We start from the raw sequence: 21,319 nt of genomic DNA on the forward strand, positions 1-21,319 counted from the left end.
GAAAAAACAAAACACGAGAACATTAAAAATTAAGGTTGTGATTTTTTTTTTTTTAAGGTTGTGATGTTTTTATATAAAATAAAAATTTTTAGGATCTCATCATTGCTACCACAATAAATCATTTTATTATATAATCTGTTAGTTGGTGAACAAAATCCAAGGATCTTGTCACAAAATTTACCTCATTAATTTTATTTGACCAACATTAATCCTTCATTGATTATTCTTAGCTTTTGGTGAGGCCCGTGGTCATCGAATAGATGGATGTGTGTACTTAAAGGATCTCAAAACTCGACCCATGAGAAGGTAAATTTTAAACTGGACGGTGAGTTGTATCGTATCCAAGGATCTTATTCCTTTAGTAGATTTCTTTCTTATCCTTTGTAGGTTTCTTAAATTAAAAACCTTTGTTATGATTCATACTGTTAAATATAAAAACCAAAAGAAAACTAATATATATATCATTAGAACACTCTGCTGGCTGTAACTGATTTTTGTGTTAAATATATTCAGAAGTTTTAGGAAACTTTTAAAGAATGTTGATCACAGTTAATTAAAATCCACTATTGTTACCCTGTCAAAAAATTTAGACTGCGTCATCTCCTAAATTTAGCATGATAGGGCATGGACGAAATTATTTTGAACTGGAAAAGCTTTAAGTATATAGGTATTATCAGTCAGTCACCCTTACCATATCAGAGGAACATTGAGATGGCTCTCCTAAAATGGTAGTTTTTGATTTGACAATATAGTAGATATAGGTGGAATATGTTTTAAAAAGACAGATTCCTAGGGCCCCCCATATAAGCTACTAATTTAGTAGGTTTGGTGTGATGTTTAGGGAGAGAAATGTCAGAAACTTGATTTTTAAATCTCCTCATAATTGGGAGCCAATGTGCTAAATCATATAAATTGACTAAGTAATTCGTGGACTGCCAACCTGAGTAAACTGAAATATGTACCCTTTAGTAAGTAAATGATTTGACTTCCTTGACAGAACTTTTGATCATCCTCTATTATAATAGTTTGAGATTGCCTTTTAGAAATAGCAACTCAGGGACACCAGAGCCAAACTCTTAGTTTCAGCTGAGGTCGTGATCTCAGGGTCATGAGATAGAGCTTCATGTGGGTCTCCATGCTGAGTGTGGAGTCTGCTGGTTTCTCTCTTCTTCTTCCTCTGCCCCTCCCTGCCTAATGTGCGCTCACACTCTCGCTCTCTCTCTCAAATAAATAAAGAAGGGACTCTTAGAAAAAATAGAAATAGCAGTTTATTTTAATAGTAATATGCAGTTGCTTCTTGAGATGTATACAGATTTGTGATACTAAGACTATGTATCGTCATAGAGGAGCATTTTTTCTTTGGCAAGAAATCCTGTGCCCACTTTATTTAAAAACTACATCAAGCAGAACACGTGGGTGGGTGGCGGTCGATAAGCATCTGACTTTTGATCTCAGCTCTGGGCTTGATCTTGGGGCCGTGAGTTTAGGCCCCACATTGGGCAGAGTCTACTTAAAACAAACAAAGAAAAAAAACCATGTCAAGCAGGGACACCTGTGTGGCTCAGTTGGTTAAGCATCTGCCTTCGGCTCAGGTCATGATCTTGGGGTCCCAGGATCGAGCCCTGTATCAGGCTCCATGCTTAGTGGGGAGTCTGCTTTTCCCACTTCCTCTGCCTCTTCCACCCCAGCTCATGTTCTTTCTCTCTCTCTTTGTCTCAAATAAATAAAATCTTTTAAAAAAAACTGCATCAAGCAAGTTACTCGGACAAAAAAATTTAAGATGGGCCAGGATACAGCTTGCTTGTTTATTCGCTTTGAGAGTGAAATTTAGTAATTTAGTAAATAATCTGATATATTCTAGGCACCATTCTAGATGCTGGTGATATAGCAGCTAACAGAACAGACTAAAATATAGAGCTTACATTCTAGTTGGAGGCAAGCAATAAACAATATAAATAAGTAAAATATGTAGCTTGTGATTCAGAATTAATTACTGTGGAAGACAGTAAACCTGGAAAGGGGAATAGAGGATGTTGAGATGATGGGGAAGGTTGAGATTTAGAAGGATCACCAAGGAAAGCCTCACTAAAAAGGTGATGTGTGACTAAAGCCCTGAAGGAAGACAGAGAGCAATCCATGTGATTAGGTTTGACATTTGACCCTACCCAGCTTGGACCCTGTTGTCAGCCATCTTCAGCGTCCTTACCAGGAGCCTAGATTCATTCATTCTGTTGACTTTCCATTCTGCCAGTATGGTAATTCCAAATTTGGAGAATTTTCAACAGCTTCCCTTCCTGAGCTGATAAGTATCATAAGTCAAACTATGTTAAGTTTAGCTGTGAATTAAAATTATTTAACACTGCTTTACTGCTGATGTTTGTTAAACTAGACAGATTAAAGAAAATTAACTGGAGAGAAAATGCAAAGGTAAGAAAATGGGCAGTTAGAGCCCACTCATTAGAGAAATTTGGCAAGAAATGGAAAGAGGATGAAAATCAATAGGAAACTGTAGGATGTGTTTGCTCATTACTATGACCACACGACAAATGTGATACACAAACTATTCCAGAATTTAAGTAATAATTTCTGCTTTCTGTGCTTTAAAGTCCTTTGCAGATTATCTGCAAATACAAGGCTCAGCAACATTGCCATTTTATAAAAACGCCAACTGACCAGGACCTTCTTCCCAGATCCTTGGCCCTTAAGATTTTAGGATAACATAAATTTAAGCCAGAGACTACTGGTTGCAATAAAAAAAAAAAAAAAAAAACAAGAGATGTGGAAACCTTGGTGGCTCAGTTGGTTAAGCAACTGCCTTCAACTCTGGTCATGATCCTGGAGTCCCAGGATTGAGTCCCACATCAGGCTCCCTGCTTGGTGGGGAGGCTGCTTCTCCCTCTGACCCTCCCCGCTCTCATACATTCTGTTTCTCTCGTTCTCTAATTCTCTCTTAAATAAATAAAATCTTTTTTAAAAAATTTCTTAAAAAAAAAAAGAAAGAAAGAAAACGAGATGTTAAGCAGTGCCCAGACTGAACCAATGCAAGAGAAAGTTACTTTTGGGAAGACTTTGTAAGCTCTAAAATTGAAATAAAGATCCAAAGTCCCTTCCTGTTTGTAGTCCATCCCTCTCCTAAACCCAGCACTGTAACTGCACATCTATATCAGGAGAAAGCAGTGTGGATTAGAGAGAATTTTATTGGAGAGAATTTGCTGCCACCTTTATCTTTTTTCCTGAAAATTCTTTGATCTCCTAATGCTTTGAAAAACTTTTGTCGTTCATATACCAAATAGGGAAAGTAGACATTATTTACTTATATCCTTGCTTTTAGAGACTAACTGAATTCAGAGTCTGAAAGTATAATTTCTTACGAAATTCCTGTGAATAAATTCAGACTCTGAAGATGTTTCTTATGAATGAAGATGAAAGCAAAATCTGAAAGTTTTCTGCTTCCCTTTGAGCTAATTGCTAATTCTTAAACAAAAAATTGTCCTTATGATTAGTCACTTATAAAAAGAAGATATTTCTCGACCAACTTCTACATTTTAACTATCCAGAATTCAGCTGGCCTACAGAAAATTCTATATACTACCCTCTCAAAGGTTTGTATTTACTGAGAATTTTAGACTTGAGTCTTTGCTTCATTGTGAACCTGGCTTGGCCCTAAAGATTGTACATTCTATTAAGAGTTGGGAACGTTTCTTAAAGAGCCAGATAGTAAATACTGTAGGCTTGCAGGCCATGTCATCTATCACAGATATGCCATGGTAGCCTTAAACAGCCATAGCCAACATAAACAAATAGGCTGTGTTCCAGTAAAACCATATTTACAAAAACAAATTGCTTAGCTTCCTAATGTGTTCTAAACTGTTCCCATTTGCTCTGGGTTAATTTTATTTCTTCCTCAGTGCTGGAACAAAATACATCTGCACATTGCCTTGTCATAACATGAAGAATATGCTGTACTATTACTTTCTCCAGGTTACTATCCTGGTATGTGCCTGAACCTTTTTTTTTTTTTTTTTGAGTTGAGATTCATAAACATGAAGTTAACCAATTTAACATGAATGATTGCATGGCATTTAGTACTTTTAAAGTGTTTTGTGACCAACACCTTTATTGAATGAAAAACATCTTCATCACCCTAAAAGAAGACCCATATCCATAAAGTATCTGCTTACCATTAACCCCCTTCCCCAACTCCTGGCAGCTGCCATTCTGCGTTCTATGTCTATGAGTTTATCTCTTCTGGATAATTCATGTAAATGGAGTCATACAATAGACCTTTGGTATCTGACTTCTTTCACTTAGCACCATGTTTTTAAGATTCATCTATGTATAGCATTTTTTGGTATTTCATTTCCTTTTATGGCTGAGTAATGTTCCTTTGTATATATACTACAATCTGTTTATTCATCTGTTAGTTGACATTTGGGCTGTTTCTACCTTTAAAAATATATATGTTTTATTATTGTTAACATATAATGTATTATTTGTTTCAGAGGTACAGGTCTGTGTCTTACACAATACATACCGCTTACCACAACATATACCTTCCCCAATGTCCATACCCAGCCACCCAAGCCCTCCCACCCCCCTCCACTCTAGCAACCCTCAGTTCATTTTCTGAGATTAAGAATCTCTTATGGTTTGTCTCTCTCTCTGGTTTCTTCTTGTTTCATTTTTTCCTCTCTTCCCCTGTGATCCTCTGCCTTGTTTCTCAAATTCCATATATCAGTGAGATCATATGATAATTGTCTTTCTCTGATTGATTTATTTCATTTAGCATTAATATCCTCTAGTTCCATCCACATCATTGCAAATGCCAAGATTTCAGTTTTCTGATGGCTGCATAATGTTCTATTGTATATATATGCTGTATCTTATTTATCCATTCATCTTTCTGTGGACATCTGGGCTCTTTCCATAGTTTGGCTATTGTGGATGTGGCTACTTATAAACATTGGGGTGCAGGTGCCCCTTCAGATCACTACATTTGTATCTTTGGGGTAAATACCAGTAGTGCAATTGCTGGGTTGTAGTGTGGCTCTATTTTGAATTTTTTGAGGAGCCTCCATACTGTCTTCTATGGCTGCTCCAGCTTGCATTCCTGCCAATAGTTCTCCACATCCTCGCCAACACCTGTCATTTCCTGACTTATTAATTTTAGCTCCACCTTTTTTTAAACCTCACTTTTTATTTATTTTTTTGGTGATAATTATTTTTTAATTCAATTAATTAACATATAATGTATTATTAGTTTTAGAGGTAGAGGTCATTGATTCATCAGTCTTATATAATACCCAGTGCTCATTACATCACGTGTGCTCCTAAATGTCCATCACTTGGTTTACCCATCCCTCCACCCCCATTTCTGCCTTTTTGCTATTGTGAATAGTGTTGCTGTGAATATGTGTGTATTTATTTGAGTAGCTGTCTTTAATTTTGGATTAATGAGTATGAGAGAACAGCGATTCTCAAATATGGCTATTTGGGGTTACTTGGGGGCTTGTTAAGTGTAGACTTCTTTGGCTCACCTATACCTAGTGAATAAGACTGTCTGAAGAGGGGCCTAGGAATTTTTTATGTGTTTTTTTTTAATGCATTCAGAATGATTTCTGTTGCTAATAGTTCACATTTGGAAATCACTGTAATAACCAACCAGGTTTCAGAATTGAAATTGATAGGACAAGCTGCTGAGCTGAAACCAGTATGATGAGATTTATGGAGAAAGAAGTATAATCCTACAATTATTGATTTTTTTAAAAAATTGCACTGACAAGATGTGGAAGCCTTAGTAGTTCAGATGAAAATAGGAATTTTACTTGATGTAGTATGATGCAGCTGATTAAAAAAACTAATGTACTGGGACGCCTGGGTGGCTCAGTTGGTTAAGCAGCTGCCTTTGGCTCAGGTCATGATCCCAGCATCCTGGGATCGAGTCCCACATCGGGCTCCTTGCTCGGCAGGGAGTCTGCTTCTCCCTCTGCCTCTGCCTGCCATTCTGTCTGCCTGTGTTCACGCGCTCTCTCTCTCTCTGACAAAAAAAAAAAAATCTTAAAAAAAAAAAAAAAACTAATGTACTTTAAAGGTCAGCATTTAAAGTTTCAGATCACAGTCAAAGGAGTTAATAATTTTACTATACATATGGTTTTGCCACGTTTCAAGTATTGAGTTCAGTTATGTGTTCCACATTTTAAATCACTGAGAAACCAAGAGGAGTGATAACTGAGTCCCAGCTCTCCTTTAACATAGCACTGGGGCAGTTAAATTCTCTCAGAAAGGGGAGATGGAGAGGAGAAGGGAGTTGAGGGAAATTGGAAGGGGAGGTGAACCATGAGAGACTATGGACTCTGAAAAACGATCTGAAGGTTTTGAAGGGGCAGGGGGTGGGAGGTTGGGGGAACCAGGTGGTGGGTATTGGAGAGGGCACGGATTGCATGGAGCACTGCGTGTGGTGCAAAAACAATCAGTACTGTTACACTGAAAATAAAGAAAATTTAAAAATTTTTTAAAAAAAGAAATTAGTAATAGATTTTTCAGGTGCCCTTTGGCTCCCAAGTGCAATGAACAAAATTTTCATTGACCCTTATTATTGCTTTTATAGAAATGAATTCCCAGCATGTAGAAGGGAGTATGGGAAATTTTAAATGGGACATAAATATGTCAGGTGTTTATTTTTGAAGCATACAAGTAGAGATGTAACTTCAGAGCCTAAAGTTAGAGCCAAGGGCAGCAAGACTTTAACAATTTATAAAATTTAATATTTATATAATATTTTAATATATAACTATATTGAGGAATACTTTTATATTATAATTTTAATATTTATATTTTAATTTTATATTTATAAATTTTTGTTTTGTTTTTATATCAATTTTATATTTGTTTAATTTTATATTACAATTTTAATATATAACTTTATTGAGGAATACTTTTCAAATACTTGTATATATTTAAAGTATACAACATTGTGATTTTATATATGTATATATTCTGGAATGATTACTAAGATCAAAATAATTAACATATCTAGCACCTCGCTTAACTCTTTTTTTGGGGTAAGAATGCTTAAGATCTCAACATCTTTGAAGTTTACAGTACCATATTATTAACTCTATTCACCATGCTGTACATTAAATCCTTGGAACTTATGCTGCTTAAAATTGACAATTTGTACCCTTTGAACTACGTTTTCCCTGTTCCCCCCGCCACTATCCCTATTGGCAACCACAATTCTATTCTTTGAAATGAGCTGGGGTTTTTTTAGATTCTGCAGAAAGTATTTGTTGTTCTCTGCTTGGCTTATTTCACTTGGCATAATGCCCTTCAGATTCATCCTTGTTGCAAATAGCAAGATTTCCTTCTTCCTTGTGGCCGAGTAATACTCTGTGTGTGTATGTGTGTGTGTGTGTGGTGTTTGCCACCTTTTCTTTATATTCAGACATTGAAAGACTTTTAGGTTGTTTTCATATCTTGGATATTGTGAATAATGCTGCAGTGAACATGGGAGTGCAGAGATCTCTTCAAAATGATGATCTCAATTCCTTTGGGTAAATACCCAAGGAGTAGGATTGCTGGATTATATGGTAGTTCTATTTTTAATTCGTCCAGGAACCAACATACTGTTTTCTGTAATGGTTGTACCAATTTACGTTCCCATTACAGTGCACAAACAACTACACTGATAAGATTTGCAGGGGTTCTCCAGCTTTCCTTTACCTCTGTGGGGTGAAATCCCTCCAAGGGGATCCCTCCTGACACTGAGCTGCTCTGAACTGGGGGAAGGGGTGATTCAGGTATAATGCTTGGTTTTCTGAGCTCCACAAGGTTTCTTCCACTTCCTCATTGTGGTCCAGAGCTTTCTCAGCCTGTTTTTATCAGTTTGTAGTTTGTTATTGCTTTGTTGTTTGGGAGAGAGATGAATATTGGCAGCTCCTATTCCTCCATCTTGCTCATGTAATACCTCTATACAATATTAACTTTAAGGATGAAAGACTGTTTACAGCTTAGAGGTTTATATGTTAGAATTTTTTTTTTTAATTTTTAATTTTTAATTTTTTATAAACATATATTTTTATCCCCAGGGGTACAGGTCTGTGAATCACCAGGTTTACACACTTCACAGCACTCACCAAAGCACATACCCTCCCCAATGTCCATAATCCCACCCCCTTCTCCCAAACCCCCTCCCCCCAGCAACCCTCAGTTTGTTTTGTGAGATTAAGAGTTACTTATGGTTTGTCTCCCTCCCAATCCATTCTTGTTTCATTGATTCTTCTCGTACCCACTTAAGCCCCCATGTTGCATCACCACTTCCTCATATCAGGGAGATCATATGATAGTTGTCTTTCTCTGCTTGACTTATTTCGCTAAGCATGATACGCTCTAGTTCCATCCATGTTGTCGCAAATGGCAAGATTTCATTTCTTTTGATGGCTGCATAGTATTCCATTGTGTATATATACCACATCTTCTTGATCCATTCATCTGTTGATGAACATCTAGGTTCTTTCCATAGTTTGGCTATTGTGGACATTGCTGCTATAAACATTCGGGTGCACGTGCCCCTTTGGATCACTACGTTTGTATCTTTAGGGTAAATACCCAATAGTGCAATTGCTGGGTCATAGGGCAGTTCTATTTTCAACATTTTGAGGAACCTCCATGCTGTTTTCCAGAGTGGCTGCACCAGCTTGCATTCCCACCAACAGTGTAGGAGGGTTCCCCTTTCTCCGCATCCTCTCCAGCATCTGTCATTTCCTGACTTGTTGATTTTAGCCATTCTGACTGGTGTGAGGTGATATCGCATTGTGGTTTTGATTTGTATTTCCCTGATGCCGAGTGATATGGAGCACTTTTTCATGTGTCTGTTGGCCATCTGGATGTCTTCTTTGCAGAAATGTCTGTTCATGTCCTCTGCCCATTTCTTGATTGGATTATTTGTTCTTTGGGTGTTGAGTTTGCTAAGTTCTTTATAGATTCTGGACACTAGTCCTTTATCTGATATGTTGTTTGCAAATATCTTCTCCCATTCTGTCAGTTGTCTTTTGATTTTGTTAACTGTTTCCTTTGCTGTGCAAAAGCTTTTGATCTTGATGAAATCCCAATAGTTCATTTTTGCCCTTGCTTCCCTTGCCTTTGGCGTTGTTCCTAGGAAGATGTTGCTGCGGCTGAGGTCGAAGAGGTTGCTGCCTGTGTTCTCCTCAAGGATTTTGATGGATTCCTTTCTCACATTGAGGTCCTTCATCCATTTTGAGTCTATATGTTAGAATTTTTATGTGTGTTATTATAAAGGGATTTTCATGTAAAATTGGACATAGTAGTCACCATACTTGGTACTTACTTTTGCCAAGTATTTATATTTAAGAATTTATAAGAGGGACACCTAGGTGGCTTAGTCGGTTAGATATCTTACACTTGGTTTCAGCTCAGGTCATAATTTCGGGGTTGTGGAATCAAGCCCCACTTCAGGCTCTACACTGGGCATGGAGCCTGCATAAGATCCTCTACCTAACTCTTTGCCCCTCCCCCGATTTTCTCTCCCTCTCAAAATAAATAAATAAATAATTTATTTATTAGTTTAATTGTGCTTCTGATTATTGAAAAATAAAAGTAGGGGTGCCTGGATGGCTCAGTTAGCCAAGCATCTGCCTTTGGCTCAGGTCATGATCCCAGGATCCAGGGATCAAGTCCCACATTGGGCTCCCTGCTCACTGGGAAGTCTGCTTCTCCTTCTGCCTCTCCCCCGCTTGTGTGCTTTCCCTCTCTCTGTCAAATAAATAAATATTTTAAAATAAAACAAAAGACTATTAAAAGAGAGGAATTTTTTATTGTCCAGTTCATAAAGTAGGAGAGTTCTTAGACCCAAGATTTCAGAGCAGGAAAAAAAATGATAGCACTAGACCTTCTGCTTTCAACCATGACAGAGTAATAGGAACCAGATTTACTCTCCCACCTAACTAACAAAAACTAAACAACTTAAAAAGCAGAGAAAATATATGAAAGATAATTTTCAAGAAATTGGATAGCAGGGATAAAGGACAATTATCTCTGAGAAATGGTGAACCATGGACATTAATGACCCAGGATTGCTCCAGTTTACTGCCTTAGAGTTTCCAGGCCATGGTACAGGAAAGGTGGAGTCATGCAGAGCCAGATGGATACCCTAAGTTAAGGAGAAAGAATGATCAGAGAGACTGACAGCTAGTGCTGGAAAGGAGAGAGCTGCACAGAGAGAGAAGTCTCTAGATCAGTAGAGAGGCACCCTGCATATAAGGAAACTATAACTACTAGAAGATTAGAGGGAATGTTTTTCACACAGAGCCAGATTGGAAAACAGAGTAGTTGATAGGATACTGGGTAGTACTTAGAAGGGTCTTGTTTCACTGGTGGGGAATAGTTAGCCCTGGACTGAACACTACTCTTAGTTGACCTAATAATTCTTAAAAGCAACATGTAAGAGGATCAAATTATTTCCAAGCAACTTAACTGCCTCCTAAAACAAATCTCAAGAATATTTAAGTCAATACCAAAATACACAGCACAATGAATTTGGGCTTTTCCCCCCTAATTTTTCTCAGTTTCTGTTCTGAAAATGTGAGAGGTTGCACAGTATAATGAAAAAAATATTAGATTGAGGGGCGCCTGGTTGGCTCAGTGGGTTAAGCTTCTCCCTTCAGCTCAGGTCATGATCTCAGCGTCCTGGGATCGAGCCCTGCCTTGGGCTCTCTGCTCAGCGGGGAGCATGCTTCCCCCCCTCTCTCTGCCTGCCTCTCTGCCTACTTGTGATCTCTGTCAAAAAAATAAAATCTTAGGGGCACCTGGGTGGCTCAGCTGGTTAAACGGCTGCCTTTGGCTTGGGTCATGATTCCAGGGTACTGGGATCGAGCCCTGCATTGGGCTCCCTGCTCAGCAGAGAGCCTGCTTCTCTCTCTCCCCCTCTCCCTGCTGCTCTGCTTACTTGTGCTCTCTTTCTAGCTCTCTGTCAAATAAATAAATAAAATGTTTTAAAAATAAAATAAAATAGGGGCGCCTGGGTGGCTCAGTGGGTTAAGCTGCTGCCTTTGGCTCAGGTCATGATCTCAGGGTCCTGGGATTGAGGCCCGCATCAGGCTCTCTGCTCAGCAGGGAGCCTGCTTCCCTCTCTCTCTCTGCCTGCCTCTCCGTCTACTTTGATTTGTCTGTCAAATAAATAAATAAAATCTTTTTTAAAAAAAATAAATAAATAAAATAGAATAAAATAAAATCTTAGAAAAAAAGCTGAAAAATATTCCATTGTGTGTATTTACTATATTTTCTTTGTCTGTTAACTTGTTGATGGACATTTTTAGGTTGTTTCCATACTTGATCTATTGGGAATAATGCTTCAGTAGACATAGGAGTGTAGGTACCTCTTCCAGATCCTGATTTCAATACCCAGGTGCCCCTACTTACTTGAAATTCTTAACACACGTTTGAGCACAGCACACATTTTGTGAAGTATTGCATATGTTAATTGGCTTAATTATAACAATTATTTCACAATGTATATGTATATCAAAACATCAAAATGTATACCTTAAATATACAGAATTTTAAAAATACCTAGAAGCATTCCATTGATTTCTACACCTTGTACAAACTACCATTCCATTCTCTTGATACATTATCCAGTTTGGTTTTTTTTAAAGATTTATTTATTTATTTATTTGACACAGAGAGATCACAAGTAGGCAGAGAGGCAGGCAGAGAGAGAGGAGGAAGCAGGCTCCCTGCTGAGCAGAGAGCCCGAAGTGGGACTCGATCCCAGGACCCTGAGATCATGACCTGAGCCGAAGGCAGCGGCTTAACCCACTGAGCCACCCAGGCGCCCCATTATCCAGTTTTTTAAAAACACTTGTCCAGGATCACTGCCTCCATTTATTTACCACCTTATTCTCTGCTTAAATGTATCCAGTTTGTTTTCACCACTTAATTAAAATTTCCTTGTCAGAGGTCAGCAACAACCTAGTCACATCCTATAGTTTTTCTTTGCAATATCTGGCATCATTAACCACGTTCTACATATACTTTAAATTTTTTTTAAAGATTTTATTTATTTGACAGACAGATCACAAGTAGGCAGAGAGGCAAGCAGAGAGAGGGGGGGAAAAGCAGGCTCCCCACTCAGCAGAGACCCCCCCCCCCATGCGGGACTCGATTTTAGGACCCTAGGATCATGACCAGAGCCGAAGGCAGTGGCTTAACCCACTGAGTCACCCAGGCGCCCCATACTTTAAATTTCTTATTTTGCTCACAGTACTATCCAGGTTTGCCTTCTAATATTCTCATAGCTCCATTCACCTTAGTTGTCTCCTCTTCGTCCTTCCTGTTGTAGATGTTTGATAAGACTGTCTTTGGCTTTTATTCCTGTAATCCCATTTTCTTGTCACTTCAGCTCTTATTTTTACCGTATGAGCCCCAAATCTTTCTCACAACTGAACTTCATACAAAATCTCACACTTTGTAGGGAACATTTTCTTTTCAAATTATAGGTGTTTGGGCAAGTTTATATAATAGCTCATGAAAAGAATGACTTTTGTATTTGTTTTTTAAAGACCACATCTGTTTTATAATGCACTAAAGCATTATCATCTCTCAGGGTTCAGAGGCTAAATAAAATTTAACCAAAAATTGAATTAGACCTGTGAGCTAGGGATTTCCTTTTTAGTACTTATTCAAGTATCCTGGCAGGAAGACTTACTGGATATTCATTTCTTACTTTTTACAGGAGCTATTCAATTAAATTTTCTCTCGTGTTTTTCTTCCATTTGAAGCCTTTTCCATGTGCCTTTACCTGAGGAAATGTTATTCCCAATATGTACCAGAACATTAGTGGCATCCTTTTTACTAGAATTTAGAAAAATAATTTTTGAACTCAATATTAATATTAATATTTTCCTAAGGTATAGTGATGGTCATTTATAGACACTGAGATATAATTCTTCCTGCCTTCTTCTCTGCCCTCTATCCCTGAAAAGATTGCCTTTATAGCACATTCAATTAGTCATTTTTCTACTTTTTAAAACTAAACAACATTGTAACAGTATAAAAATCTTAAGTGTCCTTTAGCATAAATTCAGTGAGGCCTTCCTAGAGAATACCTTCAACTTAATTTTATCTTCTCCAATAAAAATACAGTATTTATTTACCATCTCTGGTATACTGCTCAGGAATTTTGTTAAGCATTTCTGTATGCCAGGCATAGTGCTAAACAGCTGTAGAGGCTGGGAAGAGGCCTTGCCCTCAAGGAGACAGGTGAGTAAAGCCAGCAGATATAACAGAGTGTTAAGTGTTACGATACAGAACACACTACTCATCCTTTTCCATTCCATAAGTATTTATGGAGTACCTACTGTGTTACGGCACTCTGCTTGACTGAGAATTCAGCAGTGAATAAGACAGACTAGGTCCCTTTCCTCATGAAGCTTTTAAGTCTCTGTGCAGTCTCACAAGGCCATATATGAGGGAATTTTGCACTGATATTTTCTCTACTTGGAATCGTCTGTCTTTGCATAACTGATTTCTTTGTTCAAATGTCATCACCTCAGAGAGTCAGCCTTTCCTGTCTTAATATTGTCCCCCTCTCCCAGTTACTGTCTATTATACTACCTTGGAGTTCCTACAAAGTGCCTATTACTATCAGAAATTATATAATTTATGTACTTGTTTATGATATGCCTCTCCTTTGAGCAAGGACTTGCCTGATTTGATCATTACCATTATCTTTAAGTGTTTGAATGGTGCCTGGTGCATTTTGGGCACCTAACAAGTATTTGCTGCATGGAAGAGTCAATGATTGGATGTATGATACTGGGGAAAGGCATTAACAAGGTAATTTCAGATAGTGGAAGTGGGTAATCAGAGGAAGTATACGGAAGAGGAGAGTTAGGGAGGTCTGGTGTCTGACATTATTCCCACTCCCCCTTTACCTCACCTTCCTCATAAGTGCCTATGCCTAAAGCCCTTAATTTTTATCATTTCTTGGCCACAGGAAATACTGTTTACATCCTCAAAGTTGGAAATCCGAACATCCTAAAATTTTGCTTGACTGATGACCTCTCCCTTATGGTTCTTAAGCTTTATTCTTTTCACTAAGACAAAATGGCAAAATATCCACAGATTTTTCTGTGATGCAAGTGGTGTGCAGTTGTGCTTTTTTTCTTCCTTGTTTTTTGCTCAGCTTATGTGTTTAAAAGCATATGATCTTATTTTTGATAGAATTTTTAAAAATTTATTGATATTTTTCCTCTAGTAATCTTGGAATGGATGTCTGGGATTCTGATGAAGATGCAAATCTCCCATCTAATTCTATGGAAGAATCTGGAGATTGGTCCCCAAATGAAGACTTCCATGGGTAAAAGCAACATAATTGTAGATGAATATTTTATGATAGTTTAGATACATATTAATGATGATAGAGTAGGGGAGAAAATCCATGGGATTGGGCATCAGGAAGTCTGCATTCAAATCTGATTCTGCTACTTTTAAATTGTAGGTAATATAGAGCCAATGACATAACGTTTTCAGGCCAGTGTTGTTTAATGTATAACATAAAGCATTGGACAAGATCAGTTAGCCTTTCCTAAGTTGTATTTTAAGGACATATGAAACTAGTATTTTATGAGGTTTTATTAGTTTTACAGGAATAAAAAGTGTTAAGTCAAATAAATTTTGGAAATGCAAGCTGATGTCACCATGAACACTAGCTTATTTGAAGCCCTTCAAATTTCTGAAGTAAAGAAATTTATTAAATTTTGTTGAACCCAGCATTTCCATAACTTACTCAAGCACAAAACTGCTTTCCCCCCTGACAGAGCTAGCATTAATCTGATATGGAAGACTAATGTTCTCCAAGCTATTTGGCAAATATTGAATTAGGTAATCTCTGTGATCCCTTCAAAATTTAAAATGCTATGATTCTAAGTAATAATTTATATTTATTCTACCAATATATCAGGAAGTGGATTAAGGTTATCAAATGTTACTAGAATTTCCTCTGACATATATATATATATATATATATATATATATATATATATATATCTTGGCATTTTTTTTTTACAATCACAGGATACACAATACTATTTTAAATCAAGAGGAATATTTGGCACTTGAATTTTTTTTTTAAGTTTATTTATTTATTTGACAGAGAGAGAGCAAGAGAGGTCACAAGTAGGCAGAGAGGCAGGCAGAGAGAGAAATGGAAGCAGGCTCCCTGCTGAGAAGAGCGCATGATGCGTGCCTGGATCCCAGGACCCTGAGACCATGACCTGAGCTGAAGGCAGGGGCTTAACCCACTGAGCCACCCAGGCGCCCCTTGGCACTTGAATTTTTAAACTGAAATATGTAGCAAGAAATTGAGATGATCTACTGTGAACTGATTTAATACAAGCTGGACTAGACAGTAGTCTTCCGTTCTCCTCCTTTTTCTCAGCTTCAGATCTCACCCCAAAACATGAAGCATTTTGCCACCTGAGTGGTACAACTATTTCTCTCTGCCCTACCTGCCTAGAAGGAGTCCTGACTTGAGCAGGGCCAGGTACTGGGGTAGGCGTTAGTTAACATCACAGGATGTGCATGAGCTGTGTGAAGAGCTGTACAGAGCTCTTCTGTTTACCCTGGCAGGGCCTGTCTGCTCTGACACAGGCTCTTCCTGCACATAATGTCTGTATCCCCATTCCAAGGAAGCATTTGTTTATCTTCAGTGAATAAAATCCTTGTGAAAGTCTCAGAATTTGGTGCCAGTAATTTTGTTTTCAGACACTGAAGTGAAGTGTTTCGTTGTTAATCTTTGTTTAGGTTGTGTTTTGTTTTTATGAAACTTTCCTTTTCTTGTTGCTAGGAAACAAAGTTGTAACTTTTTAGTCAATTATAGTATCTCATCCTGGGTTTTTAATACTTATTTCTATTTTAAATGCTATCTGTTCCTCTTCTCGACCCTTTCAAATTGTTGTGTTTTCTATGTTATGGAAGTTTGGCAGTTCCTTATGAAACTAAAATTGGATTTAGCCAACCCAGCTTTTGCACCCTTGAGCATTTATCCCAGAGAACTGAAAACTTGTTCACACAGAAATGACATGAATGCTCATAGCAGCTTATTTATAAAACTAAAAAACTGGAAATAGTCAAAATGTATTAATTATAGCAAATTATTTTATACTATAAGCTCCATTAGTAGTTCTTAGGAGTAATTATATAAAAATTAATATATGTTTTCTTACTTCTTCCCACATGAAGTCGGTACAATAATCTAGTGTGTCATCAGCCATATTTGTAAGATTACTTCTTTAACCCATCAGATAGATTATGATAAAATTGAGCTGGTTATGACATTTCTCTAAATGAAAAAATGTTGTGAAATGTGTTGTGGTCTAGTTTTTAGGTGAAAAAATTACTGTTTAACACCAACACACTTTTGTTTGGAAATCTACAAGTTAGTAGTTACAGGAGAGAGTTTGGGGCTCATAAGCACAAACAAAGGAGAAAAATGAAAATGTGGCACAATTCAGTTCGGAGGACATCACAACAATTTATGTCCTTTGAGCTGAACAAAGGGAGGTTTTGCTAGTGGCATAGATTTATACTTTATTATTCAAATACTTAGTATTTATAGCCTGTTTTCCCCCCAGCAGGACTGGGAAAAGGTCAAGGCTTCTTAATGACCAGCACCCTCGAAATGATGTACAGATAAAGGATTATGATTATGTCAACAATGGATGTTTCCAGAGGCATGGGGATTTGTATAAACACAGGTGTAGTGACAGCATGCCAGAAGAAAGACATCTGAGAAATTGGGATTTGGGTAACAAAGGACCAGGACCAAGATGTTCATTCTTTGCTAATCACCAGTGTTATGATGTCTCTCAAGAGGAAACAGATTTCAATAACAAGATACATGGAACCAGACCAAGACCATTTTGTGATCCCCAGCCTCACAGTGACTACCATGAACCAGATGCTGGAGATGATTTTGATTTTGTTAGCAAAGTAGATGGACAAAGGAGACATTCCATTCAGAATCATCAGGCCTATAGCAACTGTTGGGAAAAATTTCCAACAAAAGATTATGGTTTTATCAACAGAAGCTGGGGACAAAAACGACGGCCTTTCTATAACCACCATGAGTACCCACTTCATGGTGATTTTCAGGACCAATTACTTGTACAGAGTTCTCATTTTCTCAACAGGGGTGGTTTTCAAAGGAAAAAACCCTTCTGCCAGAACTATTTTCATGATGAAATGAATTTGGAAGATTTAGAATATACCGATGTCATATCAGAGCACACACGAGGATCTCTACATGACTATTCCAACAATGATTTCTCAGAGAAAATGTCATTGAAAAAATATGTTAATAGAAGTCATGGACAAAGACTACCACCTTTTCCAAAGTTTAAAACTCAAAGGCATTTAAGAAATTTTTATTTCAACGTTGAAACAAAACCATGGCATATATCTTCCTGTAACCACCCACGTAATGATCCACAAGAACAGGTTCTTTTGGAAGACTTGGATTTTGAACAGGAAACATCCTCACAAAGACCACGGTCTTTTCGGGACTCCCCACTTCCTGATAACATAAATCCTGACTGGCATTTAGATAAGTGAGTCATTTTGTTTTGCACAGTCAGAAATGGTACTTGACTCCAACAAAACACTCAGACTTCTTTCAGATTAGGTATTTGTATAAAAGTGGTATAAATTATCACCCAAAGCTGAAATTCAGATTTATTCTTATATAGATTGAGTTTGTGATGAAGGTTTATTTCTGATGCTGTGAATTATAAATTTACCTTTATTTCCTACAATTGCAGTAAATATACAAATTAGATTTAAATGGTTTAGCTTTTCACTGTAAGCTAGTAGTAAAAAACAAAACAGAAAACAAGAAACAGATTTCTCAGAGAAATACTGTGGCTTTTAGATAAGGATTTTAAAAAATATAGTCAATCCTTGAACAAGAAGGTTTAAACTTGCGGGTTCACTTATATGTGGATGTTTTACAGTATAGTACTGTAAATGTATTTTCTTGTAAGATTTTTGAATAACATTTTCTTCTCTCTAGCTTGTTGTAAGAATACGGTACATAACACATGTAGCATAGGACCACATGTTAGTCAACTGTTTATGTTACCAATAAGGCTTCTGGTAAACAGCAGGCTGTTTGTAGTTAAGTTTAGGGGAGTCAGAAGTTACATGTGCATTTTTGACTACACAGGGATCAGCACCCCTAACTTACAGTTGTTCAGGGATCAACTGAATTCCTTCTAGCTGTCCTACAAATTATTTTTTCTTTAATTTTAATTCCAGTATGGTTAACATACAGTGTTAAATTAGTTTCAGGTATACAATAAAGTGCTTCAGCAATTCTGTATATTACTCAGTGCTCATCAAGATAAGTTTAGTTTTTTTAATCCCCATCACCGATTTCACGCTGCCCCCCACCCACCCCCTTTCTGGTAACCATCTCTTTGGTCTGTTTTTTGGTTTGTCTTTGATTGTTTGCTACAGATTACTTTTTTTTTTTTAAGATTTTGTTTATTTATTAGACAGAGATCACAAGTAGGCGGAGAGGCAGGCAGAGAGAGAGGAGGAAGCAGGCTCCCTGCTGAGCAGAGAGCCTGATGCGGGGCTCGATCCCAGGACCCAGGATCATGACCTGAGCTGAAGGCAGAGGCTTTAACCCACTGAGCCACCCAGTAAAAAAAAAAAATTACTTTTTAATACACACACGCCAGTAGTCCTCTCTCTGCCATGCAGTAATCACCTCTCGTTGCTGTTAGTTGGGAATGTCTTCAGGAGAGCAGGGACTGCAGTGAAACTGAAGTGCAAGGCAGGAAGAGAGGAGGCCTGCCTTCTGAAAGGGAAAGAACGTGATAAGAAAGGATAGGAAAAGGGATAGAAATAAAAAGACAATCCAGGAAAATAGAGCACTGTGTTGGGATAGAGAATAAGACCATAGAAGAGGGGAAGGTTTGAGAAAGGAGATGAAGAGTGGAGTTACTATGCGCCTTCCCTTTCAATTCAGAATGTTTCCTCCAGTTGTACATTATTCTACACCTATCTGGAGAGAGGTGAATTTTACCTGTGGGCTATGGGCTGTCCTGGTTTTATCCAGAAACTTCTTTTTTTCTCTCCTACCTTTCCTACCAGCATCTTCCCTGCCTTCCTCACTTTCTTTACGTCTCAGGGCCTATGTGGTCAGAGGCAAATACTGATTTAGTCGCAAAACCATCCTTTTCAATCCTATCCCTGATTGCTACCAGTGACATGTAAGCATGTTAGAAAACAAGCATTTCGTGAATCCACATGTATGCAGGGTTTATACCACCTTGGCAGATCCTGGCCACTGCCTTTAAAGTGACTGTCACTTCTCCCTTGTGGTTTGGGGATTCTAAAACCAATCGGTTCATCTTCACCTGGATTACCAGTGGCTACTAGCTGATACTAGTTAAGCTAGAACTTTGTTTCATTTCCTTTGTAGTAACTTCACTCTATTCCATGATTATTGTCTTCTGTTGGACAGGGTAAAAGACAAGATTGGTCAATAGAAATCTCACTCCGGGGTGCCTGGGTGGCTCAGTGGGTTAAAGCCTCTGCCTTCGGCTCTGGTCATGATCCAGCCCGGTGGCGTTGGGCTTTCTGCTCAGCAGGGAGCCTGCTTCCCTTCCTCTCTCTCTGCCTACTTGTGATCTCTGTCCCTCTGTCAAATAAATAAATAAAATCTTAAAAAAAAAAAAATCTCTCACTCCTCTTAGGACGGCTTCTCTGTTACTGATGATGCTCTGGATTAGGAGGATTATAGTATTCAATAGAGGGCGTGTTTGACTTTCTTTTTCTTGTTCTTGTCACTCAGTACCAGATTTGGGGTCAGGATTATAAGCATCCTATGTGAAAGAATAAAAGTTTCAGTATAAAAAGATATTCCATACTGATTTATATTAAACTATTCAACAGAAATCAGATTGGAGTTTTTGTTTTAAATCACCTAGTTTTTCTTAATTTACTAACTTCTTTAGCCATTGACAGGATGAATTTGGCTCAAAGGTATTCTGACCAAATGGAGAGACCTAAAGGAAAAATTGAGATAGACCAAAAGAGACCTTGGTTTGAGGGGGAGAAGGGCAGATGACAGCCAAGACAGGATTTCACCTGACTCTTCCTTTCCACTTACCCATTACTAACAGGCCCAAGTATAACAGCATATTAACAACTTGGAGAAGGGACTGTTGTAGGAAAAGAAATAAGAATTCTTTACAAACACTATCAAATATTTACATTAAAAATATGCTGGAATTATCCCACAAATGTATATTTTAGTAGAGGTTAATTGAAAGATTTGAAATTTTAAATTGTAGACCTGAAACATACATGAAAAGCAAAACTTACAATTTAAAACAGGTGAGTCATTAGCCTTCAGCTTCTCAGTGTCAAAGAAATATTCTAAAAAAGACTGTCTATGAGCTACATAACCCACTGATTTGCTGCTATACTGAAATGATTCTGCTACTCTAACTTCATAATATAAAAAGGAACAGGCAAATATAGCTGCTATGGTCCTAATTCTCTCTGCAGGGTAAAAAGGGCCCTACCTCCTTTCATGGGAGATGCATTCTTACTTTTACCATGTTGCATCATGCAGGGATTCTCCTCCCTCCTTCACCATTTGACTCTTGGTGAAAGGGTATACTCACTTCTTCTAGCACAATGCCCCCCATAAAGTCTGAATCCTGTTCTGTGATGATAATTAACCACTTGCTTCTGCGACACTGGCAAAATGATGACAAGTGTTGAATGTTCTGTAATGGGCACATGGGTGCCCATTTTCCTATTTTTGTTTATGTTTGAAAACTCTAATAATAAAAAATTAAAAATAATTGTTTCTGTTACATTATTAGACTGGTGTATCCAGAAGATAACCAAAGTATACATTCTTCACATGGATTTAACGGCAGGAGACAGAACAGACTGACAGCATATTCTTCACAGGAACTCCCATCTTCATGTGTATTCCAAGAAGATGGTTCAGTTGACTATTGTGGAGGCAGAAATACAAGAGATATGGAACAGCACAAAAGGTCATATTTTTAGGCTACTGATTATAATTAGAGTATGCCTATCAATTGCAGAGCTGGAGAGGGAGCATTATGACTTACCATTAGAAAAAACTGCAATTGGTGCTGACTATTTCACTTTAACAACTGCCCACCACTTATCTGTATTTGTCCCCTTTGCATTATTACTGGGCCAGAAATCATTTCATAATAAATTAAGTTGTATGTCAAAAGGTAACCTA

General features: G+C 37.7%; 1 protein-coding gene across 2 annotated transcripts in view; it reads left to right on the plus strand.

Moving 5' to 3' along the window:
* LOC101683238 overlaps positions 1-18,404 on the plus strand; it is a 47,402-nt gene extending 28,998 nt beyond the window's left edge. Inside the window, exons 7-9 of one of the 2 annotated variants that reach the window (XM_004749610.3) lie at positions 231-306; positions 14,276-14,377; positions 16,653-18,404. In XM_004749610.3, coding sequence (XP_004749667.1) covers positions 231-306; positions 14,276-14,377; positions 16,653-17,631 — 1,157 coding nt within the window. In that variant the 3' untranslated portion in view covers positions 17,632-18,404. The remainder of the gene's footprint in view (positions 1-230; positions 307-14,275; positions 14,378-16,652) is intronic. The other variant, XM_004749611.3, reaches the window with a different exon arrangement.
* The last annotated feature ends 2,915 nt before the right edge of the window (positions 18,405-21,319 follow it).

This window comes from Mustela putorius, unplaced genomic scaffold (genome assembly GCF_011764305.1).
Source record: "Mustela putorius furo isolate JIRA1106 unplaced genomic scaffold, ASM1176430v1.1 tig00003909_pilon_pilon_pilon, whole genome shotgun sequence".
In the NCBI taxonomy this organism is placed as follows: Eukaryota; Metazoa; Chordata; class Mammalia; order Carnivora; family Mustelidae; genus Mustela; species Mustela putorius.